The 20,839-nt window shown below is 38.4% G+C and overlaps 2 protein-coding genes across 3 annotated transcripts in view; both read left to right on the top strand.

The window, feature by feature from the left end:
- The window catches only part of LOC311081719 (NACHT, LRR and PYD domains-containing protein 3-like), a 73,927-nt gene extending 54,662 nt beyond the window's left edge, over positions 1-19,265 (top strand). For both annotated transcript variants that reach the window (XM_084112330.1, XM_084112331.1), the window contains exons 9-10: positions 17,304-17,350; positions 18,075-19,265. In XM_084112330.1, coding sequence (XP_083968456.1) covers positions 17,304-17,350; positions 18,075-18,592 — 565 coding nt within the window. In that variant the 3' untranslated portion in view covers positions 18,593-19,265. The remainder of the gene's footprint in view (positions 1-17,303; positions 17,351-18,074) is intronic.
- LOC311081737 (piggyBac transposable element-derived protein 4-like) lies at positions 13,747-16,623 on the top strand. Its single transcript, XM_084112366.1, has 4 exons — positions 13,747-13,858; positions 14,003-14,068; positions 14,347-14,415; positions 14,633-16,623. The coding sequence occupies exon 4, from the start codon at positions 14,718-14,720 to the stop codon at positions 15,129-15,131; it is 414 nt and encodes a 137-aa protein (XP_083968492.1). The 5' UTR covers positions 13,747-13,858; positions 14,003-14,068; positions 14,347-14,415; positions 14,633-14,717; the 3' UTR covers positions 15,132-16,623.
- Positions 19,266-20,839: the final 1,574 nt, after the last annotated feature.

Genomic DNA, 20,839 nt, shown 5'->3' with positions numbered 1-20,839 from the left:
CGCCCGCCAGATAGAATGAAGGTAAGCTATTATTGGGCCAAAATGCTGCTTCGCACTCTTTAATGGAATGTTGCAATAAATCAAATCCTGTAGTCTATAAGGTAAAGCCAGATTAAATTCAATCGGTTGCCAAGATACAACAGAGCCAGAATTCAACCATACTGTAAGAGGACGTAATGTAAAAGCCCAATGATAAAGCCTAAAGTCAGGTAATGCAAGTCAGCCGGCATCCTTGCAACGCTGCAGTGTTAAATACTTTATATGGGGGGCCTTACCGATCCATATTCCGTATTTAGTTCCCTTCAGTTCAGTTAGTCTTTGTCTGTAGTTGTTGTTGTAAACTCGCGTTTGAGTGTATACCCTGCCTGTCTGTATCTTTGGAAGTATAACTGTGATTAAACTCTTACATTGGAGCCTTCTGCCTTTTCGTCTTCGTCTGCCTGCACTCACAATCCCGTGACAAAAAGATGGTAAAACAGAATTAGAGGATGAATTATTTAAATGCATAAATGAAGATTTGTTCCAATTAATCTTATACCCATTAAATTGGCTAAAACTGTTAAATACTGACAAAATATGATGAATAGACTCAGCTGTATCACTAACATATAAAAGAATGTCATCTGCATATAACGAAATTCTATGAGAAGTGTTACTAAAAATTATAGGGCTAACCAAGGAATGCTGACGAATTTTCTGTGCAAGAGGCTCAAGAGAGAGTGCAAACAAGAGTGGTGAGAGAGGGCATCCCTGAGGAGTCCCACGTAATATAGAAAACTTTGGAGAGGTGATGCGCCCTTGTCATAACCACAGCAGAAGGGTTGGCATATAATACTTTAATCATATTAATATAATTTCTGCCTAAACCAAGGCGCTCCAAAACTGACCAAAGGTAACGCCATTCAAGCCGGTCAAAGGCTTTCTCAGCATCCAAAGACAAAGTTGCGCACGGTATGTCCATACCACTGGTTACATGTATAATATGCAATAACCGGCAAACATTATCGACCGCAAGGCAAGATTTAATGAAACCAGTCTGATCATTATGCACCAATTTAGTCATGAGCGAATCTAAACGAGAGGCCAAAACTTTGGCGAACAGTTTCACATCACAATTTAAAAGAGACAAAGGTCTATAGTTCCCGCACTGAGTCAAATCTTTATTAGGCTTTGGTAACAAGAGTAATAATGGCCATATTTGCACTATTATTAAATGAACCCATCTGAACAGAATAAAGAATCATATTCAACAAAGGCTGTCCCAGCTCATCCCAGAAAGAAAGGTATAGTTCAGGTGGGATACCATCCCAGCCCGGAGACTTACCCCTCTTCAAATGTACAAGAGCATCTTTTAACTCATCCAATGAAATAAGAGAGTCCAAAGATGCGGCCTCTGCTTCAGAGAGACATGTAAGAGTCAAATCTTGAAAAAAGTTGTCGCACAGAGTCTGACTGAAAACCAAATCCGGCCTATATAAACTCTGATAGAAATCTTTAAACTCTTGATTTATACCTTTGGGTTCACTTATCAGGCCATTAGAAGATTGGATTGCCATAATATTGGAATACTTTTCACCATTCCTTAATCGAAGAGCTAAAAGGTGGCTTGGCTAAGCGCCACTGAAATAATAAGTTCTTCTAACTTTGTGCATAATAAACTCCGCTCTATGCCGTAACCGTGAGTTAAGTTCTGTACGCATCACCTTTATTTCTTTCTGAACATCATCAGTGTGACAAATTTGCTGACAATTCTCCAGCCTATTTAGTTTTGTCTCGAGAGTGGCTATTTCCTTCCATCTTGATTTATTTAATTGGGATGCAAAAGAAATAGAAGACGACCGTATGCAACCCTTAATAGCATCCCAGAGAAAGCGGGGATCATCCACTGAACCAGTATTTGTCTCTATAAACCATCTCAACTCTCTCTTGAGCATTGCACAGAAATCTTTATTTTGTAGTAGTGTGGTATTAAAACGCCAATGTGATGCTCTAGTAGGTGCAGACACAAGAGAAATTCTAGCTGAGACCACATTATGATCAGATAAAGGGCATGACTTTATATTGACACTGTGTACTACTGAGTGTGCAGCATGAGATATAAGAATATAATCCAATCTAGAATAACTTTTATGTCTGGCCGAGTAGAAGGTGTACTGTCTTTTTGTAGGATAAAAAATGCGGTATACATCAATTAAACTAAGATCAGACATAAATTTACCTAATTCAATAGATGATAAAGATGACGCTGAATAATTCTGCGCACAAGAACGATCAAGAGAGACATCAACTACCGCAATCATATCTGCACCGATGATAAGAAAACATTCTTGAATGAATGAAATCTTTATTTTGAACAATTAATAAAATAATAATAAAATTAAAAAAGACAGCAATGCGTATGAAATATCCATACAAATAAATCAACAAGTTTTAGCATAATAATCAACCTGTTCGAAAAGGGATAGGTAGAAGCCCTAGGCTTATCGAAACCTACCCCCAGTAACTACCCAAACCAATTCACAATCGAACAAGATAAATCAAACGTAACGTTTTAAATAATACAAAAAAAACTACTAAATTAAAATAATGCTTTATCTTAATATTAAGATAAAGAAAAAAAGCATAAACAAAAACCATTATCAAGCAGCATTTACAACCATAATGAATTATCATTCACCCTCTCCACTTCTGTACTTATCAAAAATAAAACTTTTGTACCTTTTTTTAAATTGCAACATATTAACACTTTGTTTGATCGAACTGCTCAGACCATTCCACAAAATCACCCCACAAATCGAAATACACATACTTTTGAGTTTTGTCCGAGTCCTATGTTGACTCAAATTTAAATCCCCTCTCAAATTATAACCCCCAACCCTATCTGTAAATAACTGTTGTATGTTTCCAGGCAACTGTTTATTTATTGCTTTATAAATTAATTGAGCGGTCTTAAATTTAACGAGATCATTAAACTTTAGAGTGTGCAATTTTAAATATAGTAAATTAGTATGCTCATGATATCCTACCTTATTTACTATCCTAATTTCTCTTTTTTGTATTGTGCTTAATGTTTGTAAGGTGGTTTTGTAGGTGTTGCCCCATACTTCAACACAATAATTTAAATAAGGCAACACAAGTGAACAATACAAAATAGAAAGTGCTTTTTTACTCAATACATGCCTTGCTTTCCCCATTACTCCAATACTCTGCGCTACTTTTGTTCTAACATATTTGATATGGGGTTTCCAACAAATTTTATGATCAAGAATCACACCCAAAAATTTATTTTCATACACTCTTTCTATTTTAACATTATTAATCATAACTTTTACTTGTGTGTCGGTTTTACGATTACCAAACAGCATAAATTTGGTTTTATCTAGATAATTGATAATTTATTTAAGTCAAACCATATTTTTAAATTATTAATTTCTGATGTGACCACCTCCAAAAGCTGCTTCAGATTTTCCCCTGAACAGAATATATTAGTATCATCAGCAAAAATCACACATTTTAAGAGGTTAGTCACCCTACATATGTCATTTATGTACATAATAAATAATTTTGGACCCAATATTTACCCCTGTGATACTCCACAGGTGATACCCAAGCACTCCGATCTGTACACCCCCATTTGAACAAATTGTAGTCTGTTAGTTATGTAACTTTTCATCCAATCTAATGCAACTCCTCTGATACCATACTTTTCCAGTTTATTGATTAACAAACGATGATCATTTGTATCGAAAGCTTTTTTTAAATCAATAAATACTCCCACTGCATATTGTTTGTAATCTATAGCACTGTTAATGTCTTCAATTAACTCCATTAATGCCATTGACAGGGACGTGCACAGAAATTTTGAGGGGCAGGGGCTCAAGTGAAATAAAGGGCACTTCTCATAATTACGTTTTTTTTTTTTAAACAAAAAAGTATAGATATTAACGCAACTCTGACTTCCTTTTAAAAAAAATAATTTAAAAAGTTAATCAGTTCACACAGAAACCATGGTCTACTTAGTATTCACTAGGTTTATAGAGCAGCAAAGGAAACCATTCCGCAATGTGCATGTTTTGAAAACATTTTCTATGCTACTAGTTTCAAGTATATATTTAGAATAACCTAAATAACTGCATCAAGCAGAGAGGCGTGTTTTACTAATAATTTGTTTATTTTTGCACAAGGCACTACATCATTTTAATTATTTTGGTGTTATCAGAATACATAACACTTTAAAATCAACACAAATATTCTCTCTAAACTGAAGAGGGCTGTTGCTGCTATTTTGTTACAGATAGCAAAATCTGCTAATTTATTAATTACTCATAAATAAAAAGTTAATTTATAAATATTGTTATTTTTAATGTTTAATGTTAACTTATTTCTACTCGGTTTTATTTATTAATGTACCAGATGCAGTTACTCAGATTTACTACATTTTTTAGAGTGTATCCTCCATCTGTTTGCATCTGTAGATTTCTTCTAAATTCACCAATTTAGATTTCTAAATTTCAGGGGGAAAGACTTTTGATGTAAGTCATTACTGGGGACGTTCTGTATGCAAATTAGGCGTCAACTAGTTAAAATGCGCACATTTGCATCTAATTGACAGGGCAATGCAGGTAAATAGGATAAAAAAAATAACTAAAGCATGTCACCTGGTGGTGATATATGCTTATTTTATTACTTGGCTTGGTTGAATTCCAATGTAGAATGCGGTCTGTTATTTCCATAGACTGTAAAGGTTATTTCTTGATAACAGAACGCTGTGCGGAGTATAACAGACCGTTGCCATGAAAAACGCTCTGTTGCTATGGACTCACAGGATTCTAACCGTAGAGACGGAGCGTAGCCTACTATTTTCTTTAGCGGAAGCTAATCGGGTTTAAATCAATAAACTCCCTTTTAAATTATTTTTTTTTGTGTCAAATTAATTATTTATTTGGTAGATTTATTTGGGATATATATTATTAACAGGAATATATATTATTTTTCAAAAATAAAAAAAGCACCCCAGAAAAAAGGGCACTTTCTCGCCAGGAATAAAAAGGGCAGGTGCTCAAGCCCCCTTTGATGTCTATGTGTGCACGTGCCTGGCCATTGATGTAGATCTGTTTGACCTAAATCCATACTGACTATCAACCAATAATTCATGCTTCTCAATAAAATTATCCAATCTAATTACATACAATTTTTCTAATATTTTAGAGAACTGAGAGAGTAAAGACAATGGCCTATAATTCGTGAATTGATTTCTCTCTCCAGATTTATATAGTGGAATGATTTTAGCAATTTTCATACTGCTTGGGAATACACCTGTTTTGAAAGACAAATTATAAATATGAGTTAAGGGTTTAACAGTTGCACCAATAACATCCTTAATTAAAACCATATCAATATCATTCATGTCTGTTGACTTTTTATTCTTACAATTGTTAACAATTTCAATAATCTCAATTTCCTCAGCTGGTTTCAAAAACATAGAGTTAGGGTTACTGTCTAAATAATCCACTGCCTTCACCTCACCTTCAGTCTGTGGATTTTTAATTACATCGGCCAGCTTTGCTCCCACACTTACAAAGAAAATATTAAACCCATTGACCACATCTTTCATGTTGCTTAAAGTCCTCTCATTATCTATAAAATACTGAGGGTATTTTTTATTCATTGGACCATTCCTTATAATATTATTTAGCACTTTCCATATACCCTTGATATCATTTTTATTATCATTTAATATTTTATTATAATAATCTTTCTTACTTATCCTCATGATACTGGTTAATTTATTTTTATATCTTTTGTATTTATTATCAGCTTCTTTAGTTCTGTGTTTTATAAATTCTTTATACAAGGTGTTGTTTTTTTTGCAAGCATTTTTTAATCCTTTTGTCATCCATGGTCTCTCTTTAAATTTGTGCTTTATGGTAAATTGTTTTAAAGGGCAGTGTTCATCATATAATGATTTAAAAGTGGACAGAAATGTTGCGTATGCATTATTGGTATCAGTCTCATCATACAATTTTTTCCAATTATATGCAAGTAATTCGCTTCCGAGTGTATTTATTGATTCAACAGTTCTAATTCTCCTATAACTAATCTCATTAACTTCCTTATACTTCACATGATCACAAACACACATCACAAAAACTGGCAAATGATCACTTATGTCATTTAGTAACAACCCACTCTTTAGACTATTGTCCATTCGGTTTGTGAATATGTTGTCTATTAGAGTTGCACAGTGTGATGATATTCTGCTTGGTTTAGTTATAAGTAGTAAAAGACTCATGCTAAACATTAAATCGATAAATTCATCTGTCAGTTTATGCTTATTGGGATTTAAGAGATCTATATTAAAATCCCCACAAATGAACACCGCTTTTTGATCATTCTTAGTAAATAGACTTTCCATACTGTTCATGAACATTTGAACCAGGGGCTCTGTATACACAGCTTACAATTACATTTTTCTTTTTTTCCAAATTAATTTCGATCGTTATTATCTTCATCACATCATCAATGTTAATTGTCATATTTTTCACAATTTTATATTTTAATCTTCTATCTACATACAATGCCACTCCACCTCCTTTTTTATTCACTCTATTAACATAATTCAATTCATATCCATTCAACTCATAATCAACACCCTTCTCAGAAGTAAGCCAGGTCTCAGATATGGCTATCACCTGGAATGGGTTGTTTAAATGACTCAAGTATTCTTTGATGTTGTGAAAATTTGCATATAAGCTTCTGCTATTAAAATGAATAATTGACAATCCATAATCAGATTTTATGTCCATGTTGAATTGATCATCAGGGTAATAACAGCAGTTGTTGTTTATGTTGTTAAGAAAATTGTTTTCAGGGTCAAGATCTTGTTCAAAACCATGTAGATTATGATCAGTGAATTTGAAAGTTTTTAAGTTCCAACCTTCACTCTCATCATTGTCACTCTCATTTCCAGCTGTTGTTAAGTTTAAACAGTCAAGCTCTTCAAAAGAGTCCATAGCCATTATAATTCAAATCAGTCACACACATTGATACAAATTACTCCCCTTTCTAAGTTACATGTTCATGATTCACTGGTACTTGTCCAGCTCCTCAATGAATCTAACAGACAGTACTCTTGCCTCAGGTGACCCGTTAAGTTTAATGAACACCTTGCAGTTAGTTGTCCTGGTTGACTGGATTTTCCTCTGCTTCCTTAGGAAGCGTGCCCTTCTGGCTATATCTGCATTTTTTTCGTCAGGTGCTCGTTCACATAAACATCAGTCCCTCTAAGCTTTTTCCCTTGCCTGAGCAAAGCATTTTGTTTTTTTCTGTTCGTAAAGCGAATTATTATTGAAGGTTTGTCGTTCTTGTTTTTCCGGGGTAAAGGATGACAAGCCTCAATATCGGTTTTGGATATTGATAAGCCTTTGCTGTGAAAAAAAGCAGTCACCTGTTGCTCCACGGAGTCCATGTCTGGATCGATGAGCTCACCACTGCCTGTCGTTGCCACCGCCCTGGCGTAAGAACGGGGCCTGGTCTCCAATCCGCTGACAACAATGTCGTTCATGCGGGAATACTGCTCCATGTCGGCCACGCGGCACTCCAGGCTAGCGATCCGCTTGTCCTTCTCCTCATTTTGTTTTTTCAGTTCTTTAATTTCGCTCATCAAATCAATGATCGTTTTCTGCTGCTTAGAGACAGTCGAGATCTCCTCAGACAGAAAATCAAGCGATTTCTTTATCTCTTCGATCTCCTCGTTCTTCTTTGGAGGCATTTTGGTCGACTCTCTGTCGAAGCTCGGCGTTCGAAGCTCGTGTCTCTACACAAGTCAATCTTGAATGCGCAGTAATGTTGTAGTGAGGGCAGAAAAAAAAAATGGGGTCAAAATGAGGAGGAGCATAAATTGAAATAAATGCAAAATTTTTACCCTCGATAACTGTTTTAATGTATGATACTCTGCCTTCTTCACAGCTATATCTTTCTAGAATATTAAAAGAAAGCTTTCGTTTTAACACGACCAGAGTACCCCTCGATTTACTACATTGTTGAAACATTAACCACCTTATGAACAACGTGACCCCGAGGAAGGCGGCAGACACAATGTCTCCGCTCCCCACTCATTATTAAGTGTTACTGAAATTAACAGATGTGTTTATCCTAAAGGGCAGATTGTGACATTCAGTTTACGCTAAACTATCAATCTGAAAGAACAAACAAATGCAGAAGAGAGGGAGGAAAGCCACTAGTGTAGTATCTAGTGTAGTATAAAGTAATGTAATTTTACCCTTCCTCATTCTCCTGTGTGGCCAAACCATTCAGAAAGTCCTCAACCTCCAAAGGGGACTTAAAAATGTGCTGAGTCGAACCTCGCGTTAACTTCAGCTGTGCGGGGTACATCAAAAAGTTCTGAAAGCCCATTTTCTGAGACTTGTTGGTTACCTCCATGAAGGAACGGCGCCGGGTCATAGTGAACGCACTATAGTCTGCGGCAAATCTGATGTCTTTCCCATCCACCTTGATTGGAGATTTCCTAGATGCTCGGAGAATTGAATCACGATCGGTATAACGTAGCATCTTTATAATGACCGTGCGAGGACTGCCAGAGTTGTTGGGTGGGCAAATTTGGAGAGGCAAATTTGTTCTAATTCCTCAATTTGTAACTTTCATACTTTGTTTAAGTGAGATGAAAAAGAGAAATCTCCAGTAAAGCCTTTTGTGGCCATCCATACCATCATGTGATTATCCACGCTATTAAGGGTTATGTTCAAAAAGTCTTTAAACTTATTTTTGAAATCTGTTAAAAACCCAGAATCCTGTAGAAGAGATATATTAAATTGCCATCTTGGAGATCTATCATGTGAGCAGTAAATAAACTTGGTCAGCAGCGGGTTGTGGTCAAATATTGCAGCGGGAAGGATTGTGATGCTCTCAAAACACATCCTGAATTCACGAGAACATAGAATATAGTCTATTCTGGAATGTGTCTGATGCCTCGAAGAGAAGAAAGTGTAATCTCCAACCAATGGATTCTGAACACGCCATACATCTATGAGATTAAGGGTTTGCATAAAGGATTTAACATATACTGATGTTATCTCTTGTGATTTGGAAAATATAATAGTGGATTTATCAAGCATCAAATCTGCAAGTGCATTCATGTCTCCTCCAATAATAAGTGCAGACTCATTTAAGAGCAGCAACTGATTAGTTAAACACTGAAAAGAAACTGCATCAAAAACTGCTGGGGCAAAGACAGAAACAAAAGCTATTCTCTTGCCCTGGATGCTTGTACAGAAATAGCTCAACCTGCCAGATTTATCATTGCTACATTTCTCAAAAATAAGAGGAAGGTTTCGCTTAATGAGTATAAGAGACACTTTGGTTTTTGTTTCATCACTGGACACAGCAATGACTTTATATTTTTGATGTAGTGTCTAACAAATGATCTGTAATGTTTATAATATTGACTATTCAATATTAGTCATTAGATCTTACACATAGTCTGTGTAAGATCTGAGAGCATTGTGTGATTTTGAACAGATAAAATGGTTTTGAGGCGATTGTGTGATTTTGCCGGGAGAGTCAGAGGTTCTCTGAATGTGGCTTGAAAATGTGGTTTTGTGTTTAAGGTTTTGAGAAAGTGAGTGATGGTTTCAAGAAATGTGTTTAAGCAATTCAGAAAAACTGTAACTAGTAATAGTAGTAAAGAAAAGATGATCGGTTCACGTGCTGCTTGAACTGAGGCGCTACAGCGATCTGTCACATTTACAAGCCACAAAACGCTGTTTATTGCTTGAAGCTCGTAATAAAATTGACAGAATCTGAGAACTGAGAATTTGGTTCACATCAAAAGTAACCATCGTCGTCAGTGTCCTCTATGCTCCACAAGTGTGTGTGTGTGTTTGAGAGAGAGAGAGAGAGAGAGAGAGAGAGAGAGAGAGAGAGAGAGAGAGAAAATGTGTGTGTGTGTTGCTGTCGATTTCCAGTCTCTCTTTAATGATAGGCCGTACACATCTGTCAATCATCCCCGCTTGCCATTTGGGGAATGAATCCAGCGCTGTGATTGGTCGATCTCTTCTTCTTTTGCTGTGGATAGTTTAAGGACTGCGCATGAACAGAGGCGTCACCAGGTGTTTGCATAGTTTAAAGTGACGAATTGTACTTTGAGGTCAGAATGCGACAGGTTGGCAGGTCTGTATACATGATTGAATAATCCTGACATATAATTCATACAGTAATCAATACAATTTGATGTAGAGCCCTGCATTTCAGCCCGAGCCCGACGGGCCCCGACTTTTTTACGCCCCTAGGGCCGGGCTTCGGGCAAATTTTCACGTCATAGTTCACATGCGGGCCGGGCATCGGGCCTTTTTTGAGTTATCCTTCTTTTTATATTTTTAGACATTAATAAAAAAAAATATGAGAAGTTGATGTCGACGATAGAAAAACAAACATAGAAAGACATTTAATAACCTCATAACTTTCATAATCTTATAATTACACTGATTGACATGACAGTCGCACGCACGCACGCACACACACACACAGAAGGTTTCCCGTCAGCGGAACCAACGATTCACCTCATGTGCAAATAATGGAGAATATTAAGAGAAAAATCGCAAGTGATAGAAGAGAGGACTGGGTTAAAATCTTCCACTGTGGATGCTATTCTTTTTCTCCACGATGCTCTGTAAGAGACTGTTCTAACTTTTCGTTTGATTGGACTTTATTTTCGTTTAACTGTTGGAAACTACTGGAAAAAAGAATGGCCATGTTCTGTGGTGCATTTTTGAGGTAAGATAACCTGCAAGTTTGTTTTTGATTTATTTAATTTAATTTGTTTAGATTGACTATTGCTCATTTCGTTTGCGAGCGCTGTTGCGAGCAGCCTGAGCCTGCCTCAGTATTTTAAAAAAAATTACTCACTGTGGTTTAAATAAACATTAAACTAACTGTCTGTGTGATATGCTTGAAGTGTTTTATATCTATGGATTTTATTGTAGCTAAGTAAAGTATTAGCGTTGATTTGAGAGGCTAAATTGATCAAACATGTTTTACTCGCTGTTGGCTCGGCTTGCTTGGCCGTCATTTTTTTTTTTTAAATGCTTCAAACATTTGTCTAAATTAGCTTAATAAAGAAATGAAATGAAAAGAAAAGAAACATAACTAACAAAACAGACATATTTTAATGGCAGTCTGCCGCTGTGAAAAAAAACAACAACAAAAAACGGGCTCGGGCTGATAATTCTGATGAGCTGTCGGACACGGGTCGGGCTAGGGCCTGAGCGTCTCGGGCCAGGGCCGGGCTCGGGCCTAGATTTGAGGCCCGTGCAGGGCTCTAATTTGATGGAATTTGTCTATTCATTGAAAACTAGAGTGTAGAAATCACATCAAAAGTGGAAAAACACACATTTTGGCACAAACTACACAACTTTCACACGCACTGAGAAATCGTAATTGAAACTAAATGATGATTAATCACCTACAGCCCTGAACTGATGTGTGTGTGTGTGTGTGTGTGTGTCAGATAGAGTGTGTGAATCATTAACCTGATATAAAGACAAACCTGTGTGTGTGTGTGTGTGTGTGTATCATTAACCTGATATAAAGACAAACCTGTGTGTGCGTGTGTGTGTGTGTGAATCATTAACCTCATATAAAGACAAACCTCTGTGTGAGTGTGTGTGAGAATCATCAACCTGATATAAAGACAATTGAAGTCACTGATATACACAAACAAACCTGTGTGTGTGTGTGTGTGTGTGTGTGTGAGAGAGAGAGAGAGAGAGAGAGAGAGTGTGTGTGTGTGAGTGAGAGAGATAGTGTGTGTGTGTGTGTGTGTGAGAGAGAGAGAGAGAGAGAGAGAGAGAAAGAGAGAGTGTGTGAGTGAGAGAGATAGTGTGTGTGTGTGTGTGTGTGAGAGAGAGAGAGAGAGAGAGAGAGAGAGAAAGAGAGAGTGTGTGAGTGAGAGAGATAGTGTGTGTGTGTGTGTGTGTGTGTGTGTGTGTGTGTGTGTGTGTGTGTGTGTGAGAGAGAGCAAGAATGTCTGTGTGTGTGTGTGCGCGCGTGAAAGTGAGTTTGTGTGTTTATGAATGTGTGTGTGCTTGAGTTTGTGTGTGTGTGTGTGTGTTTACTGATTAAGGGGCTGTTTACACCTGGCCACTTCATGCGTTTTCTCAGATCGGATAGCTATCTGATTTATCAAAACGATTCCCTTTACACCTGGTCACATAAATGTGTTTTTGCGAAATGGATTTAAATCCGATCTTCAATTCCCGCGCTATATGCAGATTTAATGGAGTGCACGTCACCGAAAGCAACAGATATGAGCTGCATTTTATTGATCATCAGCTAAAATTTCAAATCAAAGACCGCAATAAGAGAGAGCAGTAACAGCCCTGGTAAGATCATTTCATTTCTTTACTTTTAACCCTCTGGGGACCAAGAACGCGCCGGTGCGTTTTGCTCGTTTTTTTTTTTAGCAATGAAAAATAAACACAAAATGCTCTGTTAATTTTGATCTTTAATTTTCGTGTTATACATCAATCGATCCTGTTCAGTTTCTATTTTTTTTCTGTATACTCACAATAAAAATAAAGTGTTTTGCTTTTTGACAAATAAAGAAACTTTAACATGATGCGATTTCTGCCTTCTCTCTGTCAGTAAACTCCCGTTTGAAACGCGTTCGAAAATGATCTATAACTCCGCGAAAATTCAGTCAAACAGGCAAACAGACCCACGGGCATAAAGCTTGAGATCGCATCTTTTAAATGAAGTCATTTATATAAAAAACAAATATTATCAGCTTCTGTAATCTGTATAAAAAGAGAGCGATTCCAGTCAAGCTCATTACGAGCTCATTGACTTTAATTCGTTCACGCCTACTCAGGGAGCGCTATTTTCACAAGATAATGTGCTAAGCCATCTATGCAAAACAGGTAAACGCCCCTAAGCAAATGCATTAAACGCTTCAAGTTTCATCATTTCGTCACCTGCGCGTTGGGAAGATGACACGGTACACCGGTGCGGAAGCCCTTCAGTTCGTCCTGGATACTAGCGACGAAGAGTCCAGATTTTCATCAGAAGAGGAGCGCGACTACTCTGATGACGACCGTTTGTATTTTGAAGAGCAATTGATCCAGCCGTGGATAGAATTTCGGATGAGTAAGTATTTATTCTTACTTGCATTAGTTGACAAGCTATTCAAAACATGAGCTTACATATTATACTGGCTGGACTTGCCATCCAGAGTATTGACATTTGATATCTACCTTTATTCAACACGATCTAATGAAAGTGCATATCTATACCATGAATTTAATATCTCGTACCATTTCAACGTCAAAAATGTTTTGTTTTGTTTTTTTGTGTACATATATGCTACACCCCTTGGTTAGGAAATTTGTATTTGTATGTGTAGCCTAAATGATATGTTTAGATCATTATGTATGAAAGATAGAATTTAGAAATTATTTTAGAAAGTAGGCCTAGTAGGTGTTTAGATTATATTTTGACTATATAAATGCTGCCTCATTATCATTAACGATGCATGCTCGCAAATATCAGTTGTAAATGTGTGTAAATGTGCTGAAATGTGTAAATATACCCAGTTAATGAAGTGCACAAATGTGTTAGGCTAATGTTTGCGGTGTGCCTCTCCGTTAATGGCCCATTGACACGCATATAGGCTTATTGCACGCGTCTAAAATTATTTACATCAGTTATTCATTATAGACTAATGCTACTATAGTTATATTTATGTAATAATATTCTTCAACTTTTTTAAAAGGAATGTAGCTTCATCACTACCTCCGCCTGCAACTCGGAGTGCGCTTAGCAACACAGTCAGAAATCAGAAAGAGTAAGTACATATTTACCCACTATTTTACAGATGTTAGTTCAATTTTGTTTATACTTAGTGTTAATAATATGAGCCTGTATGACTTTATTATTTATTTTTGGAGATTGGTTGATGTTACATATGTTTTGTAACTTTTTTTAAAAGGAATGTAGCTTGTTCACTCTCGCCTTCCACTGCAACGAGGACACGCAGCAACAAAAATCAAAAAGAGTAAGTACATATTTACCTACTATTTTACAGATGTTAGTTACATTTTGTTTATATACTTAGTGATGATACAAATGTAGCCTATATGTGCCTGTGTGGCTTTGCAACAAATGTGTTGTTATGCATGCACAATATAACAATTATTGATTGGTAATGTTAATATAAAAGAGCTTATATTGTGTTGCTTTATCAGCATTGCTAAATGTCCATCAGTTATGCATGTGCTGGAATAGTACTCTGTAAAATATATGATAAAAATAGTTTTCAACTTTTTTTAAAAGGAATGTAGCTTGTTCACTCTCGCCTTCCACTGCAACTCGCAGGACACGGAGCAACGGAAATCAAAAAGAGTAAGTACATATTTATCTACTATTTTTTTACCTACTACTGTGGCTTTGCAAAAAATGTGTTATGCATGCACAATATTACAATTATTGATTGGTAATGTTAATATAAAAGAGCTTATATATTTTTTGTTTTATCAACATGCTGATTGCCCTGCCCTGACATGCTGATAGTACTTTGATCAACCTTTATTAACCTTTATTAATATTATTATTTTTATAGGAATGTGGCAAAGAGGGCCAAGACAAACATTCAGACGAGCAACAAGGAGTTCACTCTGTCATGGAAAACAGAGACTGACATTGATATGGTTCCACAGACTCTGAGCTTCCTGCCTGCCCAGGAACTTGGACCACAGCTGAGTTCTGCTGACACACACACTCCCCAGACTCTCTTCAAAATGTTTTTTTCTGAGAATGCAGTTTCAACTCTGTGCCACAACACCAATGCTCAGGCTGCTGGTGCAATTGCAAAGGGGCGCAAATTTAAATGGACTGATGTCAGCATCAGTGAGATGTACCGCTACATTGGGCTGGTGTTTTACATGGCCATGGTGAAGGTCAGCTCCATCAAGGACTACTGGCGGCAAGACAGTCTTTTCTCTTTGCCTTTTCCTGCCACAATCATGGCAAGAGAGAGATACCGCACCATTTCATGGAATGTGCACATGAGTCACCCAGATGCAGATAAGGAGAATGACAGAAAGAGGGGCACACCTTAACATGACCGTCTTTTCAGAGTCAAACCTCTCATGGACACTATCCGTCATGCTTGTAAATCCATCTATCATCCTAGAAGAAACTTAGCTGTGGATGAAAGAATGGTGGCATGCAAAGCACACACAGGTATGACACAGTACATGAAAGCTAAGCCAACCAGATGGGGTTTCAAGTTGTTTGTTCTTGCAGACTCCTCAAATGGATACACTTTGGACTTTTCTGTGTACACAGGAAAGAACAACTTTCCCACAGGCCATGGACTGTCATATGATGCTGTAACATCTCTTTTAGACTGTAAAGTTTTAGGCTCTGGGTACCATGTGTGCATGGACAATTTTTACACAAGCCCAAAGCTCCTAAAAGACTTGTTTGCAATGAAGTTTGGTGCATGTGGTACTTACAGGGACAACAGGAAGGACTGCCCTCGGAATGCAGCTAATTCACTCTCAAAAAAATCTGCCAGGGGATCCATCAGGTGGATTCGGGATGGACCTCTTGTATTTGTGAAGTGGATGGACACACGTGAGGTATCTGTCTGTTCCACCATTCAATCTGCTTATACAGGTGAGACTGTGCAGAGGAGGGTGAAAACACAAGATACATGGAGGACAATGACATTTCCTTGTCCTGCACCTGTGACTGCCTACAACAAACACATGGGTGGTGTTGACCTGCCCGATCAACTCTTACAGTACTACACTGCACAACACAAAACAATGAAGTGGTACAGAAAGATCTTTCTACACTTCTTGGACATTGCTGCCACCAATGCTTTCCTTATCCACAAAGAGCTATCTGGTAACATGACCCATAAACAGTTCATGGGACAGCTTATTGCAGAGCTCTGTGGTGTGTCACAGAAAGTAGCACCAAAACAAACCAGTAGTGACCATTTGCCGGTTTCAGGAGCTGAGCTGATCTCAGATGCAAAGAACATTTGCACAGTTGGATGCAAGATCTGTGTGCTTTGCAAAGGACAGCTTGGTAAAAGGCAGGACACACCTTGGAAATGCCAGGCATGTAATGTTCACTTGTGTCTTCAGCCGAACAGGAACTGTTTTCAGAAATGGCACCAAGACATGTAACTGTATTCTCAAAACAATCGGATTGCTTTAATTTCACTACTTATATCCACCTTTCCAAACTTCCGCTACTAGCCTTAGCCCGCTAGCATAGCAGGCGTGGTCTGCGAAGGATAGCGAACTGCCGTTACTTTTGTTTATTTTCCTCACATTTGATTTGCTTAGAGCCCGCATCAACGGGGCATAAGCATTTACTGTGAGATACCTGCCTTTTACTTTTGTTTATTTATCGCTCACAATTGCTTTGTTCATAGCCGACTGATTATTTATTTTGGTCACATTTGATTTGCTTAGAGCTCGCATCAACGGGGCATAAGCATTTACAGTGAGATACCTGCCTTTACTTTTGTTTTTACAAAATTACATTAAAACAGATTGAAAAACAAAACATTTGAATCTCCTCATTCTTTGTTCAGGCTGCCTCACCTGATGGCCCATGTGTTCTTAAATCAGCAACTTTAATTTTATTTTTTTCCAATAACCACGCATAAACATTATTCTCTTAAAAATACAAACATCTACATACACGTTGCTCGCATATTATGGTAGCCCTGTTTGTGCTATATAGAGTGAATTTACACCTTTGCCATTGACATGTTTATAAATAACTGAAAAAAGCACAAATATCAAGGCATGTCAGAACATCTCAAGGACCCCAAAAACAGCTTGGTCCCCAGAGGGTTAATGATGATGATTGTGTGTTAAGCATCTGCGACTTACTTTCACTTTGATTTGTGATAGTCTGCACGTTGGCTTGATGAAGAGATGCTCATCTGCAGTGATGCCGATGTTCCAGTAGAGTCGTTATATCTGTAACATTACATAGCCTATTACACGTTCTCACACGTTTTTTATTTTAGCATTTTGGGAGGAGTACAATTTACATATGTGGTTTCAACAACCAGATGCATTTACACTTGTTCAGTTTCGTCTTGAATGCGGCCCAGACCTCCTCCTGAAGTGGTTTGAGCGATCGGATTCAAATCCGTCTCGAATGCGTTTCGGAGGGCATTTACACCTGGTCTTTTCAGAAAACGCATGAAGTGGCCAGGTGTAAAACAGCCCCTAACTGTCACTGTGTGTGTTTTGTAGTGTGGATCATGGAGGAGAGATCTGGATTACAGCAGGACTACACAAATGTACGTCTACACACTCACACACACACACTTACAAACACACACGCACACTCACACATTCAGTCACACTCTCATGCACACACACACACACACAAACTCACATACTCAAACGCGTACTCACACACACACAAATTCTCTCCCACACACACTCTTTCTCTCTCTCACACACACACACACACACACACTTTCTTTCTCTCTCTCTCTCTCTCTCTCACTCACTTTCTCTCTCTCTCTCTCTCTCTCTCTCTCTCACTCACACACATACACGCTCTCTCACACACATACACTCTCTCTCTGTCTCTCTCACTTTCACTCACTCAGTCACACACACACACACACACACACACACACACACTCACTAATAACACACACGCACACACACACACACTTTTCTGATGATTTGTTGTGATATTAGTACGAAGAGTTTTGAAAATGTAATTCTTGTGAAAATTGTGGCAAAGCAATTAAAAAAACTGTAAAAGATCAGACAGTTTCATAATTCCTGATTACAGAAATATTTGAACATAAGAATCCTATCTTTTCTGTTTGGTAACCATGGCGATTTCAGTCAGAACCTCATTCAGGACAAAAGCTGTTACAGAATGATATTTCTTTAGTGCTTTATTATCATCGGTTGCTTACAATCCTAAATTAACTAGTCAGATCTGAAATGAAGACTCAAGATAGAAAGTTTCTGTAATTCACTGATGTGTTTTCTCTCCATCAGATTCTCATCAGTTCACTCTGGATCTGAACACAGTGAATACACACCTCCTTCTGTCTGAGGAGAACAGAGTGATTACATTCACTTACACAGTCCAGCCGTATCCTGATCATCCAGACAGATTTGATGTGTATCGTCAGTTGTTGTGTAGAGAGAGTGTGTGTGGACGCTGTTACTGGGAGATTGAGTGGAGTGGTGATGTGTTAATATCAGTGTCATATAAGAGCATCAGCAGGAAGGGACGGAGTAATGAGTGTTTGTTTGGACGTAATGATCAGTCTTGGAGTTTGTTCTGCTCTTCCTCCAGTTACTCATTCAGACACAATAACATAGTGACTGAACTCCCAGTAAAGTACATCAACAGGAGAATAGGAGTGTGTGTGGATCACAGTGCAGGAACTCTGTCCTTCTACAGCGTCTCTGACACAATGAGCCTCATCCACACAGTCCAGGCCACATTCACTCAGCCACTCTATCCTGGGTTTAAGCTTTATTCTAGATCATCAGTGAAACTGTGTTGATGAATGAGAATAGACTGATGAGAGATTCTACCCATAATGCTGTGAGCTGCATGATAAATCAGTGAGATGTTATTGAGTCTCTTATTGTCTCTTCATTACATTAATAACACAGCTGAACTTCTGTCAGTGAAATAAAGAGAAACAGACAATGATACACAGAGAAGAGAGAGGAAATATGAGACACAATGAGACTCACTGAAACATGTCTGGATGATACGAGCAAAACTAGACTTTCAACTCTAAACTCAGTTTAAGACATTCAGAGATGTTGTATCTGAACTTCTTGGATCTGTTCAAAACATGATTCCTCTGCTTTGGGTTATGTCTGTATTATTAAAGACGCTTCTGTTGTAATATATTGTATACTGTAGGCTACTAAACCTGTTAGTGGGGTTTCTGGATTGATCTTTATCTTTTTATTATTTTCTTTGTTTTATTTTAGATGTGTGATTGTTTATGTATTTTACTTTTCTGATTGTTTGTCTCAGTTGTTGTGAAAATTCAATAAATAAATCATAAAACAGAGATATTTAAAGATGATGTCAGAAGACAAAGATGTTAAAGTTAGAAGCAACAATGAAAGAAATACAGGAACAGAAAGTTAAAGTCGAGGGAATTAAGACACATATTCAAGAGAATGAATCAATATCACAGTTAGTGATCAATTCCTGTGTAAATGAAGGATCTCATGATTCTCTATACAAACCTGTGTGTGTTTATGTCACCGTGTGACTAAGGTGGAACAAAAAAGAAAAACGTACTCGATTACTAACGTAACCTCGGTTCTCTCTAGAAGAGGGAACGAGTACTGCGTAATACCTTACACTAGGGAAAAAACTCTTTTCCACGAGATATTGAAGCCAAAAATTATCCTTAATTTTGTAATATTGTAAAACGCGTTGCGGCAGCATGCAGACATAGGCGAGACGGCTCGCGCGCCCATTGGCTGCCCTGCGGCAAGTGCAGCAGCCTATCGAGAGAGGCCCCTCGTGACGTCAGATCCAATGAGGGCGCTTCACGCCCACTACGTCACGTCCCGCCGAAAAAGGGCGTGGCTTGGGCCTATAAGTAAGGCTCGAAGGCTGATAAAATCTGGTTTTTCATCGCCGAAGTGAACCAGAGCATGATGCATGCACGGCAAGATACGCAGTACTCGTTCCCTCTTCTAGAGAGAACCGAGGTTACGTTAGTAACCGAGTACGTTCTCTTACGAGAGGTCTCTCGTACTGCGTAATAGCTTACGCTAGGGGAACACAGTGTAAAACGCTGTGCGTGCTGAGATCCAACACTAAAGTCCCAAGGGCAGGTGCCCAGGGCTCATACAGTGCATAATCATCAGGGACTCGCAGAGAGTCCAGGAAGAGGGGCTAGAATAACATCATTCCCATAGTAAGTAGTTCTATATTAGGAGCAGATTATATCAGGTGTTCCACACAGTCAGGGCAACTCGGCCTGAACTGATGAATATTTAGGGACTTACACGCCGCCCATAGAAATATTTAATCGATCAGCAAGCGATGCTCTAGCAGTTTCAGCATCCTGAGCCGATGGCATCGGGGCAGACAATACTGATTTATTAGACCGAAAGCAGCTTAGCCTGCAAAGCGGGAACCTCTAGGTTGTAGAACCTTATAAATGTAGACGGAGAGGCCCAGCCTGCCGCCATACAGAAATCTTGTAAGGCAATCCCACTAGACCAAGCCCACGATGAGGCCATGCCTCTTGTGGAGTGCGCTCTGACACTTAACGGGCACTGCAGGCCCTTAGATGTATAAGCCAGCGCTATAGCATCAACTATCCACCTAGATAGACCCTGTTTCGACGCAGCTAGTCCCTTAGAACGTCAGCTGAACAAAACAAAGAGCTGCTCCGTCTGTCTAAAGACAGCTGGGCGAGACACATAAGCCCTTAATGCCCTGACCGGGCAAAGGAAGCCCGCGTCCCCTTCCTCTTAAGAGACCGGCAGGGCTGACAGGGAAATCACCTGTGCTCTAAACGGTGTGTTGAGGGATTTAGGAACGTACCCGTGCCTTGGTTTGAGTATGACTTTCGAGTCATACATGTTGCGCTCACTGAGAGCGCTTGCAAGTCCCCTATGTGCTTTACTGAAGCGAGAGCCAGAAGAAACACTGTCTTGAAAGACAAATGTTTGAGATCTATTGACTGGATTGGCTCGAATGGGGCACCTTTCATGGCTTCCAGAACCGTAGAAAGGTCCCACATGGGAACTGAGGGAGGTCTGGGAGG

The sequence above is a fragment of the Abramis brama genome (assembly GCF_963993115.1).
Source record: "Abramis brama genome assembly, chromosome: 4".
In the NCBI taxonomy this organism is placed as follows: Eukaryota; Metazoa; Chordata; class Actinopteri; order Cypriniformes; family Leuciscidae; genus Abramis; species Abramis brama.
Note: the sequence above shows the minus strand (reverse complement) of the source record. Positions and strands in the feature narration are given on the sequence as shown.

What these genes read in the sequence shown, in the direction of transcription:
- LOC311081737 (XM_084112366.1), top strand. Translation starts at nt 14,718, where the DNA reads ATGGTTCCACAGACTCTGAGCTTCCTGCCTGCCCAGGAACTTGGACCA.